Below are 16032 nucleotides of genomic sequence, written 5' to 3'. Positions count from 1 at the left end.
CTGTAGCCCTTCCTCCATCCAACAGCAGCCTTGTGATGCAGTGCTGGCCACAGCCTTGTCCTCACCAATACAGGTCTTCATATCCAGGGATGCCATGAAGCCATCGAAGCAGAGGCAGCGGTACTCCCCAGGGATGTTAGTGCACTGCCCCCCATCACAGATGTCTGGATTATCCTCACATTCATCAATATCTAGAGAGGAGACCAGAATAAAGTTGTTAGAGCCAGTGAAAGGGTATTGTGGGAGCAGGAGGGAGTCACAGGAGGGACTTTGCTCCAAATCATGTAGTTACAGGACTCTGGAGCCTTTAATGAGGGGCTGGACATTGCAGTGCAGAGCAAAACCATCTGTCCAGGAAAACCACCTCTCTGGAAGTGACTTAAAGCCAACACTAAGGTTGACTGGCCATGGACGCTGAGGCCCCTGGGGCAGCACCTACGAGAACCAAGCTGACTGCTCACCTGCACACGATCTCTTGTCTGGCATCAGAGCATAGCCTTCACTGCAGCTGCATTCATAGCTGCCCTCCGAGTTGGAGCAGTGTGTGTCACAGCCGCCGTTGGTTATGGTGCACTCGTCAATGTCTGGAGGAGAAGGGAGAGGTCAGGCAGCTGCCTGGGTCATGGGCCCATACGTGCCTTGCAACAGAGCTGCTCATAGTGCCCATAACAGAGACAAGGTGGGAGAGGTGTTGAAGAGGAAACAACCCCCCCACCCAGCCACAAGAAAGCATCTCTTGCTTTCCATGGCAACCACTTGCCGCTCACATTAGTTTCACAGCTGATGACCAGCCTGGCAGTAGCTCAACCAGGAGGTTCCCCCCTTGCCTTACCCTCAGACACCCGCCCAAGCATTTTAAGAGGCATGAGGCCAGGGGGGCTCTGGATGTACACTGGGGTCTTGGCACAACTATTTGGCAAAGAGAAGCACTCACCAACACAGCCCTGCCTGTCCAGGGTGGCCTGGAAACCCGAATCACAGGCGCACTGGTAGGTACCAATGACGTTGACGCAGCGTCCATTGCGACACAGGTTGTCACTGAGGGAGCACTCGTTGATATCTGCAGTAGGAAGAACAGGTTGAGCAGCCAACCATGCTGACATCATGAGGAGCATCATCTGGTCCCCTCCCTGGGTACCCCCCACCTACTTCTGTCCCCAGACTGAATGTCATTGCCCCACTGATCAGTAAACAGCAGGCAGAAAACAGACATAAGTGCAATGAAACCCTGGGAGTGACCTCAGTCCCTCCAGCATGAGTGTGTTTTACCCCCATCCAAGTCTCCTTGGATCCTTACCCTTGAACACACTCTGGTCCTAACGTCATCTCACCTATGCAAGTGTTCCCTTCAGACGTCAGCTCATGTCCAGGGGGGCAGATGCATTCGAAGCTGCCATCTGTGTTCATGCAGATCCCACCTCTGCACAGCAGCGGGTCCCGCTCACACTCATTGATATCTACAGAGAACGACACGAAATCATAGAATCATAGATGTGGTGGACTGTCCCCTTCAGCTTGGTTTTCCAGATGATGGGGTGGAGCTGGTGCCGTGCACCACAGCCCCATCACCACAGAGGGACATCACAAAAGCAACAGGGCAGCGAATGCAGGGCTTGGGTGGATTGATGGCTGAAGTGTGCGCTTGGGAAACCACAGCTCTTGTCTTGAGCTCAGTCGAATGGAAAGCGTAACATGAGGAGGAAAGAAGTCGTTAACCTTGCACAGATTAGCCAGCAAGGACTAGAAAGATAGTTCCCAGCTCCCATCCACCTATCCTAGGACATTGTCCTAGCATAACAATGTGAACATTCTTGTTACCAGCCTTCAAGCAGTGCCAGCATCACACACAGCGCTAGGAAATAGGCTGTGCATGGCTGAAAAAAAATCACATATGGACAAAGAGATTAAATTTACTGGGAACTGGAGGAATTCCTGAAATAGATGTAACTGCTGGGAGAGGGAGGTGATCCAGGCGAAGACGGAACCGGGCTGCTGAAAAAAGTGATAGAGAAGTTTAGAAATGCCAGAATCAAAAAATAAACCCAAGCAAGGAAAACTACTGGAATGGTGAACTGGAATGGTGACGGTTGGAACCAGAAACCCACGGAAGGAGGAGATGAAGAACTGCAAGTATGGAAACTGGGAAGCCTTGTTACTGATTCCTGATCTGTGGTCACTGGAGAAAGCTCTTCGTGATCTCCTGTGATATTGTACAGGTCTTCGTGCTACTTGTGGTGCTTCCCATAGCAAGCGCTGGATGAATCTGATCCTCCAACTCTGGAAACAGGAATCTGAGAATGAGCATCTCGATTTTGGTCCCAGAATAGATTCCAAAGATTGTACATTCTTCCTTGCCCCTAGCATTGACTCGAGATGGTTTGCTCTGACAGTAGGAGAGGGGAAAAAAGAGAAGCCTTCCTGGAACTGCTCAGAGGATTCATCTGTCCACAGCTGCACTCTGAGACGAGGGCATTCAGAATACAAAGCCATGGAGAGCAACGTGGATGAACTGAGTGAGCTAAAACAAATGCCCCCAAACCCCTTTAGTGCCAGGAGGTTGTCTCCTGCCAGAGGCTGGCAAGAATTCTTCCGTTGCGAGGCTGAAGCCAAGTTCTTTTGGCAGACACAGGCAGGAAGAAGTTAATCCTTGACCATGGGAAAAGCCATAGTTGTCACAATACACTTGGGGGTGAAATGAGTCAACCCCCTGTCACCTGGAAGAAAGGATAAGGCGGAATGGGCATTATAAAGAACCCCAAACAACCCAACCCAACCCAACGATGAAATACAACATCCTTGTGTAAAGGTATCAGACATCTCATTACCGAAAGAGCTTAGCAGGGCATCGGTGGGGCTGTGAATCTCAGTATCCCAGAAATGGAGATGGAAAAGGAGGAGAAGGATCAGTGTGAGCTGTGGGAACCCACACTACAAATCGTGTGGAAAGACACAAACCCACGCCAGTGGCAGGGATGTATTATAAAGAGCTCAGAGAATCAAATCTAAAAAAGAAATCCATGGTATTGAATCAAGCCCCAGACTGAAGTGGTTTGAAAGTCCAAGGCAAAGCAGAAAGAGCAGAACATGAAGACTGTCAGTCAGACAAGTTCTCCTGGCTAGACAGACGAGGAGAGGAACATGGTATGCCAGGAACTAAAGGACAGCAACAGTCTGGCTGACTTGTTGGAGACAAACTGAGGTACTGAGGTCATTGAGGGGGTTTTTCTTAAGCTACAAACAAGAATTACTCAATTGAAAGCAGATGAGAAGCTGACAGAATAAAACCAAGCATTGGCCAGATGGGAGGAGCTGTAAAGAATGATCTGAGGAGAAAGGATGATTAAATGGGCAGGTGGAAGGGAGCCCTTACAACCCTTACTGGAAATAGAGTGGGGTAGAAGAATGCAGATGGTCTACCAGAACTCCTCGTGAAGGACTTGATCTGTGCTATGTGTCTGGGGAACTGGACTGGCGCTTGATTAATGGTTGAGGCTATTGATTCATGGCTGAGGTATGAAAATGCTGCGGATCCCAAGGAACGGGGCAGAAACAGCAGCAGCTGATGAGATCTCACCCAGAAGCGAGACCAGGTTGAGAGTTGTTTTAGCAAAGACTGAGTGGAAAGCTGGCCGAGGAAAACTGGCTCAATCAGCAAGATTCAAGCTGGAAGAGACGCAAGCTATCAACTGGTGAACCTCTTGCTGAGCAAGGTATTTCTCCATGTTCTCATGCCAGTGGAAGCATTTGATTTAATGGCACGTGGCTGTGGGATGTGCAATGACAGCAGTGCTATAAAGACCAAAGCTTAATATGTCTTCTAATAGAGGAGTAGAAATAATAGGTCTACTAATCTCAGTAGTGATCTAATCATAACTTGACAGCTCCTTGCAAGGAATATAAATTATCTAAGAAAGGGACCAAGCTACATGTAACTGGATTTAAATGACCGATGCAGCACGTGAGACATCATTTTGGGCAGGTAGATGGACCAAGTTAGGAAGATACCTGTGGTGGCATGGAGACATCTACAAAAACATCTACAAGTTGAGAAACGTTCCGCAATGCTGTTGGAAAAGACATGGTTCAATGTAAGGGTTGAACATATGATATGAATCATGTCTGGAGATGGGTGCACATTTAGAGTGTGGATATGTAAATAATCAGTGGCAGAATAAATAGTAGATGGGTAACACAAGGCTGAAAATAAGTAGAAGGAGATGAGACATCACCCAAAGGAAAGAGCCAAGTGTGCATGAGAACTGGAGCTCACAGCCAATGAGTTCAAGCTGCTGGCCTGGCAGAGCTCCTCTGGGCAGTAGCCAATCTCCAGTATAAAGGTTGCCGTCTCCCTACGTAGCAGGAATGAAAATACCAGGCATGGTTCCTGTCCCAGCTCAGTGGCAATGCCAGGCTCAAGCTCCAGCTGCTGGTGGCTGAAACAACAGGAAAGATTAGTGGCCAAGGTTTGGTGCAAGGGGAGGTTGAAGCGAAGGAAGAATGAGCATAGTGCATGAACAGGAAACACGAGGCCTTAGTCTAATGTAAAATAAGGGAGGCAACATTGCACTGGGATTGCAGGGAAATGCCCTTTGGGTACAGCAAGCAGGAAAGGGATGGGAAAGAACTGGAGAAAAGCTGGTTGGTGGCACCTGGGCTCCCCTGTGGCCTCCCACAGTTGAGGTAACGGTGGCCAGGAGGTGGCAGGGCAGGACTAACGATATCGCATGAATGTTGCACAGGAAGAGCCCAGGATGCACTATACTACATATATATATATATATATATATATATATATATATAAAATGTATATGTATATATGTATGTATATATATGTAAAAATACAGAGTCCTCCCTGATGCTGGTCTGGGCTGCCAGTCTCCTTCCCTGGCTCATGGGGCACCACCAGCCCTGGTGCCAGGCACAGGCTCTGGCCTCTGGACCAGGAGGTCATCATAAATAGAGGTCTCTGAGGCAAGAATCCCAGTTTTGGGCTCCAAGTCTCACAACCTTTTCTCTGCCTCTGCATGGTGCAGAGCCTTGGGGCACTGCTAGCAGAGACAGCGTGGAGCCCTTTACTGATGGGCTATTGGCCCAGGTAGAGCACAGCAGCCCCAGGATTACATCTGTGGTGCCCTCAGCTCCATACACAGCATCCCTCTCTCTACACGTGCTGCCCTTCAGCCCAGCTCCACCTCTAAGGCAAAAGACTCACTACCCTGGGGAGGGCAGAGGCTGCCAGAGCTCTCTGCAGCGCTGGGGACTCCCACTGCTCCCCCAGAGGGCAATGAAGAGATTTGGCTTAATACCAAGGAGCAGAGAGACAGGATGCTAGAGAGCCGGACACACAGAGAGCAGCATGGCACAAAGTCCTTTGTGGCACCAGCTACTTTCTTCCCTGTTGCAAACAAGTCAGGTGCAGCCCTGCCCTGGAGACAAGTCCTTACCCATGCAGTTCTTCATCATCATGAAGCCACTCTCGTAGCCTTCGAAGCACTCGCACTCAAAGCTGCCCGGCGTGTTGACACAGGTGCCATGGCCACACAGGTCTGGTGAGATGCGGCACTCATCGATGTCTGTGGGGATGAAGAGCAGCTAGTGGAGGCAGAACAGACTACAAGCACCACTACAGCTGCCTGTACTGCACATCAAATTCAATGAACAAGGACTGGCAGGTCTGGCCCAGCAGACCAAGGAACTCCTCTTCCTGAAGGGAGAGAGAGCAGTTAAACTTTCTCTCTGGTGCAGGATTCATCTTTCATCCCGTGAGCAGAAGGAGCCTTCCACTCATGGTCCTGCCTTTGGCTTCTCAGTATGTCCCTCAGATAAAAGCTGTGGCTCCTCTGGGTACCACCATCATGCTAAGAATTCCACGAGGTGGACAAGGCTGCAAGATGGGCAAGAGTGTTCCAGAGGAAGCTGCTCTTCCCTTACCTGTGCAGTTCCTTTCTTCAGCATCCAAAGCAAAGCCGTTGCCACAGAGACACCTGAAGCTGCCAATGGTGTTTCGACAGGTCCCATGAGTGCACAGGCCGGAGAAGACCTTACATTCATTCACATCTGTGGGTGAAGACAGAACAGCAAGGTTTAGGGAGGGGATGTCTGCAATGAACCTTAGAGTCCGCAGGCAAGCAGCAGGGTCCTTGGGCTGAGCACAGCAGCTCCTCTTTCTCCTCACCTTTGTAGAAAGGCCTTCCTGAAAGCACGTCTCCTCGGTTGGCGAAGCCGGGTCCCCTTGGGCAGATGGCCTTGTACTCACTGGAGCCAACCTTGGGACATTCTTCACAGTCGATGCCCCAGGCTGAGCCCACGGAGCAGCAGCACATGTCGATGCGGTACTTGCCTGGCAGAGGCTCCGTGCACTCATCTTCATCCCATTTCATGTAGCACTGTTCCACACGCACATCTGGGGAGAGAGCAGAGCTGAGCCCTTGCCTGCAGCACCCAACCTCTGGGAAAACCAGAGGTGTCGTTGCCTGTGACAGTTGGCAAGGTTTCTGGAACAGCTTTGGCTGGAGCATCCTCTAAACAATGCCCAGGTAGGGGCCACGTGGATGAGGCCACCTTGTTCGCGATGCTACAAGAGATTAAATAGCATGGACGTGGCCAGCCTGTGACTGCAACGAGACCAGAGAAAGGAACCTCCACAGGGTAGTCAGCAGCGCAGATGGCCCATATGAAGGGCAGAGTTTTGTCATGGTGTGCCCAGAAAGCAGCCAGGAGTTGGTTTAGGGCTGCTGGGCCATGTCATTAACCAGTTAGGTTAATTGTATGTCTACCCCTGATGTCCACCCAAGGAGAATGATTGCATTACTAGCTGAACCTGCAGACACAAAGCTATGGCAGCCTTGCAGGTATGACGTGCCAGCACTCAGTTCTCATGACTGTTGCACGTGATGGGTAGGGGATGGTTGGATCACTGTAGATAGGGCTGAACAGTGATCAGGATGTGGCTGAGAGGAGGTGTCCTTACCCACACATGTCCTAGCAGTGCCATCAAGGGTCAGTCCTTCTGGACACTCGCACCGAAAAGAGCCAGCAGTGTTCACACAGCGCCCGTTTGGGCAGACCCCAGGGAAGACCTCGCACTCATTCACATCTGTTGGCACAAAAGCAAGAGACAGGCATGAGAGCGGCACATGGACAAGCCCAGTGTGGCCTTGAGGAGATGGAAGGAGGAGATGGAAGGAGTCCAGAGCTACCCAAAGACTAAAACTGGCATCCTGTCACAGAGCCACAGCCATGCCCAGGCACTTCTGCAATGGCATTCCAGAGCCTTGTCAGAGATAGAGTGGTCCCGTTGGCTGGCATAGCACTGACAGAGTGGCAGCAGGACTCACAAACCTGAGTACCGCTGATGGAGCAGCTAAATTTGGAAACCCATTTCCAGGTACATGAATGACAAGCAAATCATCAGCAGGAGTCAGCGTGGATGGACCAGGGGGAGTCATGACTGATGAGCTTGATCTAACTCTATGATAAAGTGGCTGGCCCAGCAGGCAAGGGAGTAGTGGTGGACATTGTCCACCTAACCTTCAGCACGGCCTTGAGCACTGCGTCCCATAAGGTCCTCATACAGTAGCTGCTGATGTATGGGTTGGTTGAGCAGATAGTGAGATAGATTGAAAACTGTCTGAATGGCTGGGCCGAGAGAGGGCTGTTCAGTGGCCTCAGTACTGGGTCTGATCCTGTTTAACATCATTAGTTATCAGGATGATGGCGTAAAGCGCATCCTCAGCAAAGCTGCTGATGGCACAAAACTGGGAGGAATGGCTGCTACACCAGAAGGTCAATCTGCCATCCAGAGGGACCTTGGCAAGCTGGAGAAATGGGCTGCCAGGAACATCCATAAATGCTGGAGGTCACCCAGCTGGAAAGCAGCTTGGCAGGAAAGGGCCTGGGGTCCTGGTAGACACCAAGTTGAACATGAGGCAGCAACGTGCCCTTGCTGCAAAGGCCACTGGTATCCTGGGCTGCATTAGGAGTGTTGCCAGCAAGCTGAGGGAAGTGATGCTTCCTCTCTACTCAGCACGCGTGAGGGCACAACTGGAATTCAGCTCTGGACATCACAGTATAAGACAGAGATGGACATACTGGAGAGAGTCCGACAAAGGGTCACAAAGTGTAGATCCCCCACCAAAGACTCAGTTGCAGGACAGCAGTAAAGAGTGACCGTGTTCCCAATAAAAACCCTCATCTTCTGTGTCCTGCAGCAGTTTACCTTCACATGTGACCCCCTTCATCCTCGCATATCCCCGGGGACAGGCAGTATCTGCAAGGAAACAGAGGATTGTCAGCAAAGAAATGGGCTTCCTCCTGCCTCCCTGAGGGTGGTGCAGGCAGAGCCTTACCAATCTCGCAGCGCTCACAGGGGCTGCCCCACGCTGCCCCCAGCGTGGCACAGCACTCGGATTTCAGGGTGGCCCCGTTGATGTTCACCTCACAACGTCCGTCCTGGATGTTCAACCAGCACGTCCCTTTCATGCTGTCTGGAGAGGCAAAGACAAGACACGAGTGAAGAGCTGCTCCTTGATGGAGGTTCCTGGCTCCATGGAAGCCGGGCTGCCATGAGAAGCAGCTAAGAAGAAACTATCATGGAGCTGCAGTGGGACTATTGCTCCCTGGTGTCACTTTATCCTTCATGCTGTGGAGTAAAGTGCATGGACACAAACTCTGCCGGTCTCCTGAGCACAGCTGTGCTGCAGAGCAGCATTTCTGTGCTCTCTGATACACCTATTGCATCACTTCTGTGTCTGCCCTTCTCCTAGTTACAGCCTGCTCCTCTTCTGGGTAGAAATAGTCCTTTTCTCCAGCTGCCCCTCACCACCTAGGAGTGGGAAGTGGGTACCTTATCATCTTGATGAGGAGGGATCTACTTCATCCTGATGCACCTTAATGTCAGCACGCTACAAACCCATCTGCTGAGTGAGAACCTACCATCCTGATGCCCTGAGGATCCCCTGGCACCCCATGGCTATAGCACAGCTGGGGATTTCCATGTCTGCTGCACACTGCTCAAAGCACTGCCTGAGGTTGCTGCTCCTCAGGCTCTCAGGATGCATGAATAAGATGTGAATTGTTACCAACAACCAAAGAAACACCAGATGAGAAAGAGAGGGGTCCAAAGATCCCCATCGCCAAGCCACAAATACAAGGCTTGCTTCAGACGAACAGCAAGGGGTGATGATGGGCACTACTGATACCAGCCACTGTCCCAGAGCTGCCGGTCACATCCTTACCCACACAGATGGTGCCGCTGGGGTCCAGCTTGCTGCCAGGGGAGCACTCACAGGCAAAGGAGCCAGCATTGTTCCTGCAGACACCGTTCACACAGGGGTTGGAGGTGCACTCATTGATATCTGTGGGAAGAAAGGGACTGTCACTGCACTGAGTGCTATGGGACCTGGTTTTCTGGGCCAGAGGCTGGGGGGAGATGATAAAGAACATGAAGAAAAGAGGTTTTCAGTCACCCAGAGGACCCTCAGTCCAGGCCATTTTTCACCTTCTTTACAGAAAATCTCTTTTTTTTCCCCCTCTAAACAGACATTTATGCACAAAAGGCCAATTCTCAAACATTTGAGGACTTTGTGGTCACCAAATGATTTCCCCCGTTCCAAAGTGTAAGCTTGCAATCAAATCGCCAAAACTTGCAATTTTGGTCAGGTTTTAGCTAAAATTTGGGGGCTCTAGAGGAAATGGTTGTGGTTTTCTGTCACTGAACAGTCCAGATGTTCTGGGTTTGGATGTCTGCTCTTTTGGATGAAGTGTGAAACTTGCCCCTTGCAGGAAAAGAAACCACAAACCCAAAGCCTGGATCTGCTCCAGTTCAAACCGCTGCGGTCAAAAGGGAACCAAAGACACGTTAGACCTTGAGCTCCCTTTCAGGCATGAAGATGCTCTCAGGTCCCTTCAAGTCACGTTACCTTCACAGGTATCTGTCTCCGTCCTGAAGACAAAGCCCTTGGGGCAGGTGCAGGTGTAGCTGCCGGGTGTGTTGCGGCACAGTCCATTGTCACACAGCAGGCGATTGACGGTGCATTCATCAACATCTGTGGGCAGAGAGATGGGGTTGATGAGCTACAGCATCTACAGAGCTCTGGCAGCCTGAGAGGCACGGAAATGCATCAACACCCTCAAAGCGATGCCATGTGGAAGGTATGTTACATCACATACATGTAGCGCCTTGCTACACGAATGTGCGATGTACATACATGTAGCTTGCTTGGTACAAGGTGCTATGCAAACACAAAGCACCTTGTGCTCTTCCATGTGGACAATGCATCCCTGAATGGGAACAGCGCTTGAGGGCATCGTCTCTATCACCTCAGGCTCCAGTGCAGTCAGAGGCCTGCATCTGGCTCCCAGCCCCACACTGAGTGCGTGCCACCCTCTCCCCAGCATCCCTGAGTTCCTGGGTCCCTGCCACAGGGAGCTGGAGCTGCCCTGAACTCACCCACGCAGTTCTTGCCCGTGGGGTCTGACTCGTAGCCCAGGTTGCAGATGCAGCGGTAGCTCCCGCGCAGGTTCTCGCACATGCCATTGGGGCAGATGTCAGGGTTGAGGGCACATTCATTGATGTCTGCACAGAGAAGGAAGTCAAATCAGATGGATCCCGGCAAATGCAAATACAGAAATCTTCCCCCCATGAATTCTTCATTGTTCCTTACAGTGGGCACCCCACTGCAGAAATCCTTCCTTCCTGCCCTACTGGTTTAACCCAGTAGGTCCTGGAGACCCTTTTTCCTCTCTTTCTGGGGCTATGGCACTGGGCATCTTGCCCTGGGGATACACAAGTATGATCTAGTATAGGGCTCTGAGCTCGGAAGGAGAGAACTGGATAAGGGGCTGAGATAAACTCAGATTCAGTTCCATATCAAGGGCTCTCAGGTCTTTCTGTTACATTCCTGAGTCTCCTTACAGTATCTTTATCCCAAGTACTCAGGGCACACCATTTAATTATCCCTCCTATTGGTAAATCTGGGAGGAAGAACTGTTTGTAAGATGCTATGAGCAGGATGCTGGGTCCTGCTGGGGCAAGGGCAGAACATGATGGACAACCTGCTGTGGTGCCCAGGCAAAGAGATTTTACCCTGGCAAGAACCAGGCTCCCCACAGAACAGGGCAGGTTCGTACAGCAGCGTCCTCACAGTGCCATAGAGCCAGATGGCAAGAAGCCCAGGCCAGGGCTTCCCAGACACTGCTGGCCTTTGTCTCCATGCAGTTGGACTTCAGTTACATCCCCAGGGAAACACAGCCCTGGAGAGCACTGAGTGCATCCAGCCCTGGCTGCGGGCAGCAAGGGGCTGACCAGAGCACGTCCGACGTTAGCTTCTTGCTAGAAAGCATCTTATCGTTAGCCTGAGACTGACTTTGGCCAAGAGACGGTGCCCTGGAAGGAAGCCCAAGAAGTCACCAGGGTTTTGCCTCTGGCTCATTCCCATTTGGAAAGTTCTGAAAGACCGGAGCTCTCTGGCTGCTTTGTGCTCTTCCTGCTGATCCAAGCACTGCCCGGGGCTGGCAGCGCAGCCGCCTGCCTGACCTCTTGCTGTCTAATTCAAAGCAGCCCATTGGCAACGCATCCCAACACACGCTTATCGCCTCCCTCTCCCTGAGCCCTCTTCCCCTGTGACCACAGAGCTGGAGGGCAGAGGATGGGAACAAGCAAGAGGATGCAATTGGCCATGCTCTTCATTCCCACCAAAGCAGGGAGTAAAGCCGAGCTCTGTGTGTGCATCCCCTGAAATGTAGTTCCCACAGGGTGCCAGGAATCAACTCCTTGATTCAATACACAGTCCTCAGGGGTGCTTGCTCAACATTAACTCATGGAGGGAGGAAACAAGACACACAGCACTCCTCTCTCCCTGCGCCCAAGCTCACATCCCAGCCACTGACACTCACTAACACACAGATAGGTTCTTGCATGCACTTACACCCACCCAGGCTATGCAAACTACCCCGTGCTTACTCACAAACAGCTCTTACATACACGGGTGTCATGGACTAACTCTCCAGCACACCCTCCGCAGTGCCAAGCCTCCCATGGCACGCACTCCCACAGACGCATGCACACTCCATTAAAAGCAGCTGAAAGAAAGAGCTGAGAGTGATGTTAGAGGTGCTTGTCTAAACCCTGGTCCATGGGATGCACATACCTCTGCCATCAGCTGTTATTCCAATGCCACTGCTGCAGAGCGCCTGGAATTCAGCTGTGTGGAAAGCACAAAAAGCTGTTAGCTTTTCTAGACAGTTCACACATAGTCACATCAACTCTTGGTAGTGCTGGATTTATTGCTTGGTTGAATGTCACCTATGGGCTTCCAAGCAGTGTCTGTTTACACTTATACAATGTGTATTTGAGAGCTGACACTCAATAGTCCAACACTGTGAGAAGCCCTGCAAAGAGATCAGCATCAGCTTTGTGGATCCAACCTCAATTTGTAACTGCATGGCGTTCCTTTCCCACTGCCTATGGCTTCCCCGTGTCCCTGCCAAGCTGTCAAGGCCATCTCCAGGACCTGGGATGTCTCTAAGCACCTCCCAAGCTCTTTGCAAACTCAGACGGAAGAGGAGCTCACCAGAGTTCTTGGCTGGACAGGGCTGGCAGGGCTCTCCAAAGCCATGGTCTGGGTTAGCACAGCAGCACTCAGACTTGGTGACTGCTCCTGGGAAGGGACGAGCACATGTGCCCTTCTTAATGCCTCCGTAACACGTGCTGCGCATGTGGGTGTCCACGCAGACCCGTCCATCCACGCCGATGGCCAGGCCCCCGAGGCACTCGCAGCGGAAGGAGCCCTCTGTGTTGATGCACCAGCCATTCATACAGATCCCTGGTGTCTCACACTCGTCGATGTCTGAAAGAGGAAGGAGAAAGTGGCTGTTACTTAAACACAGGCAGGAGACACTGACGGGAGCTTTACCCTCTCTTGCAGGGTGACTTGGATGCTCAGAGGTGCAGTTAGAGCATCACATCCCTTGTGTGCTCTGCTGACTCTTCCTGATGGTTCAAAGGAAGCAACGGGGATCTTCGGTCTCCTGAGACCCAGCCCATTCTCTGTTTACAGCTCAGTGACCCAGAGAATTCACCCTCTGTCACAGCAGCATATCAAAGGAATGCTGTGTTCTCCTCCTCCTCCTTTCTCCTCTCTGCCTTCACATTCTAACCTGCCTGGCTTTGGGAGGTGGCGCACACACTGGAATGTGCTGCAGAGGCTGGGGAAGCCATGGAGATGACTGCTGCCAGCTCACATTGGTAACAGGAAGCTTCACAGCCCTGCTTTACCTCCCCCAGAAAGAGGATTGAAGCTCCAATTTGTGCTGTAGTGGAGGTGCAAGAACATTTCCCTCTGTGCCCATTCTGCTGTGAGGGGGTCATTTCTGAAGGCAGAACAGGATATGTCTGGCAACAGCCTCGGTTTTCCTCAGCTCCTCTTGTCTCAGACACATCACAAGTGCCCAGGAATGTGGGCAGCAGGTTGGGAAGAGGACAGGGACCAAGGCTGGGGACCTACGCACCGACACAGTACCGCCCATTGGGAGCCAGCACAAAGCCAGGCTTGCAGATGCACTTGAAGCTGCCATCCTCATTGATACACATCCCATTGAGGCACATGTTGGTCGTGGCACATTCATCGTGATCTGGGGAGGACAAACAGAAACCATGAGTTGAGCCTGAGAGCATCAGCAAGACTCTCCTGTGCTCAAAAACATTCTGACTCCCATCTCATGGTCAGATTGGTTCTTATGGCAGTGGGTGCTAAGCCTCAAGGCAGAGCTCCCAGTGCTGCTCCTGGGTGAGAGCTGTCCTGCTGCATCCCTGCTGCTGTCAGTACCATGGGCAGCCAGTGCAGCTCACAGCAGGACTCAGACACTGGCTGCTGGAGGATGTCCTCCTTCCAGACGCAGCCCTGCTCATGCTCCTGGACCCCAAAACCTACAGGAGCACTCCAGCAGCACTAGCACCCTTACAAAACACCTTCCCATTCCAGTCCTCTCATTTTAGGATGCACTCTGCCCTAGAGATGAAGGGAATACAGCAGAGATTAAAGAAATCACCAGTCCCTATGAAGGGCATAGTCTCAGTCCCAAGTGCATCAAGAGATAGCTTACCAACACAGTTCTTGCCATCAGGGGTTATTTCAAAGCCAGCATTGCAGATACACTGGAAGCTTCCATCAGTGTTAACACAGCGGCCGTTCCTACACATCACCCCATTCATGATGCACTCATCGATATCTGCCAGGGAAATAAACACAAGAAAGTAGCAGCAGGTGGAGTGAGAACAACCCAGCTTAGGATCAGATCCATTTTAGGATTATAGAATCATAGAATGGTTTGGGTTGGAAGGGACCTTAAGACCATCCAGTTCCAACCCCCTGTCATGGGCAGGGATGCTTCACACTAAGACCATGTCACCAAGGCTCTGTCAATCACCTTTACAGAGAAGAACTTCTTCCTTAGATCCAACCTGAACTTCCCCCGTTTCAGTCTGAACCCATCACCCCTTGTCCTATCCCTACAGTCCCTGATGAAGAGCCCCTCTCCAGCATCCTTGCAGCCCCCTTCAGACACTGGAAGCTGCTCTGAGGTCTCCACGCAGCTTCTCTTCTCCAGGCTGAACAGCCCCAAAATGCCACATGTAATGAGTGTTGTAAAGAGGAAGTGATGACCTGATTTCCACCACCAGAAAGAGAACCATGAGAAGAATTCAGCTTAAAAGATTCAGTGCCTCTTCCAACCCAAGCCATTCCATGATTCTATGACTCTTCGCTCTCCCTCCCCTTTACAATCATTTTCCTTTGGTACCTAGGTCTCTTATAACCCACTGACACTCTTACAGTACACTGTGTCCTCCCCAGAAGAGAAACAGAACACCCTTACCAATGCAAGCCTGCTTTGTGGGGGTGCTCTGGAAGCCCTCGTGGCACTTGCAGTGGTAGGAGCCCGGTGTGTTCACGCAGTCACCATGCACGCAAGGGCTGCTGGAGCACTCATCCACATCTGCAAGAAGAAAAGCCCAAACCCATGAGTCACCATGATACACAGCAAGCTACAAGGAGAGGCAGCAAAGGCTGCCTTGAGCCTGTCCTTTCAACCCCAGCACTCAGCATCCTGACATCACAGCCAGCAACGGATGCATCCCTTCCCTCTAGTGAACCAACTGCAACACTCAGCTTGGTGTCATCTGCAAACTTGCTGAGGATACCAGTTGCTCAGCACCACTTGCTCAGTACCACTTGCTCAGTACCACTTGCTTGGTAAACTTGCTCAGTACCACTATGGCAGTGATGAAGACATTAAAGAGTGCTGGTCCCAGAATGGACCCTTGAGGGCCACCACTTGTTACTGGTTTTCACTTGGACTTTGAGCCATTGTCTGTAACCCTTTGAACACAGTCCTCCAGCCAATTCCTTATCCATCCAGCAGTCCCTCTGCCAAACCCACATCAATCCAATTTAGAGGTAAGAATGTTGTGGGGAGCTATATCAAAGACCTTACAGAAGTCCACACAGATGACAGCCACAGCTCTTTTCTGTCCACTGATGCAGTCACATCAAAGGCCACTAGATTGGTCAGGCACAATTTGCCCTTGGTGAATCCCATCAGCTCCCAACAGACCCAGCTTCTCAAAGGCAGACCCGTGATCATAGAAGCCAAAACCTTGAGTATGGCAGCAGGCATGCAGCCAGGCATTCACCCTGTTTGATTCTGCTCCTCCTTCCTCAGCCCTGTCCCCTGACTGGGAGGATAGAATAACACCATCTGCTCTCAGTGACATAGTCTCTTGGTGGTTCTAAGTTGCCTTGTTGCAGCATCATCAGAGCCTCCATGGATCTAGGCTGCATGATTGGCTTTTCCTGGAACTTCTCTACTCACATACCCTTCGTTCCCCAACCCCAGTGTTGTATCTCTTCTGTAGAGGCACTTCAGAGGAAGGTTCTTCCTTCTGCTCTGAGCAGAAACAAGGGTCCAATCTCTCCATCTTGAGTTACTTATGGCAGTCAGCTCGAGGTTGAATTCAGGCTTACCTCCCCCTCG

The 16032-nt window shown here is 51.3% G+C and overlaps 1 protein-coding gene across 4 annotated transcripts in view; it reads right to left on the bottom strand.

The window, feature by feature from the left end:
- Window positions 1–16032, bottom strand: part of LOC136024432 (fibrillin-2-like) — a 98555-nt gene that overhangs the window by 20822 nt on the left and 61701 nt on the right. For all 4 annotated transcript variants that reach the window (XM_065699753.1, XM_065699757.1, XM_065699755.1 and 1 more), the window contains exons 13-30: window positions 14875–14994; window positions 14104–14229; window positions 13510–13632; window positions 12573–12848; window positions 12150–12203; window positions 10451–10576; window positions 9921–10046; window positions 9237–9356; window positions 8349–8486; window positions 8219–8269; window positions 6971–7096; window positions 6176–6403; window positions 5932–6057; window positions 5445–5573; window positions 1332–1457; window positions 935–1060; window positions 462–584; window positions 66–191 (exon numbers count right to left, since the gene is read on the bottom strand). In XM_065699753.1, coding sequence (XP_065555825.1) covers window positions 66–191; window positions 462–584; window positions 935–1060; window positions 1332–1457; window positions 5445–5573; window positions 5932–6057; window positions 6176–6403; window positions 6971–7096; window positions 8219–8269; window positions 8349–8486; window positions 9237–9356; window positions 9921–10046; window positions 10451–10576; window positions 12150–12203; window positions 12573–12848; window positions 13510–13632; window positions 14104–14229; window positions 14875–14994 — 2370 coding nt within the window. The remainder of the gene's footprint in view (window positions 1–65; window positions 192–461; window positions 585–934; window positions 1061–1331; window positions 1458–5444; window positions 5574–5931; window positions 6058–6175; window positions 6404–6970; window positions 7097–8218; window positions 8270–8348; window positions 8487–9236; window positions 9357–9920; window positions 10047–10450; window positions 10577–12149; window positions 12204–12572; window positions 12849–13509; window positions 13633–14103; window positions 14230–14874; window positions 14995–16032) is intronic.

This window comes from Lathamus discolor, chromosome 21 (assembly GCF_037157495.1).
Source record: "Lathamus discolor isolate bLatDis1 chromosome 21, bLatDis1.hap1, whole genome shotgun sequence".
Taxonomy (NCBI): Eukaryota; Metazoa; Chordata; class Aves; order Psittaciformes; family Psittacidae; genus Lathamus; species Lathamus discolor.
Note: the sequence above shows the minus strand (reverse complement) of the source record. Positions and strands in the feature narration are given on the sequence as shown.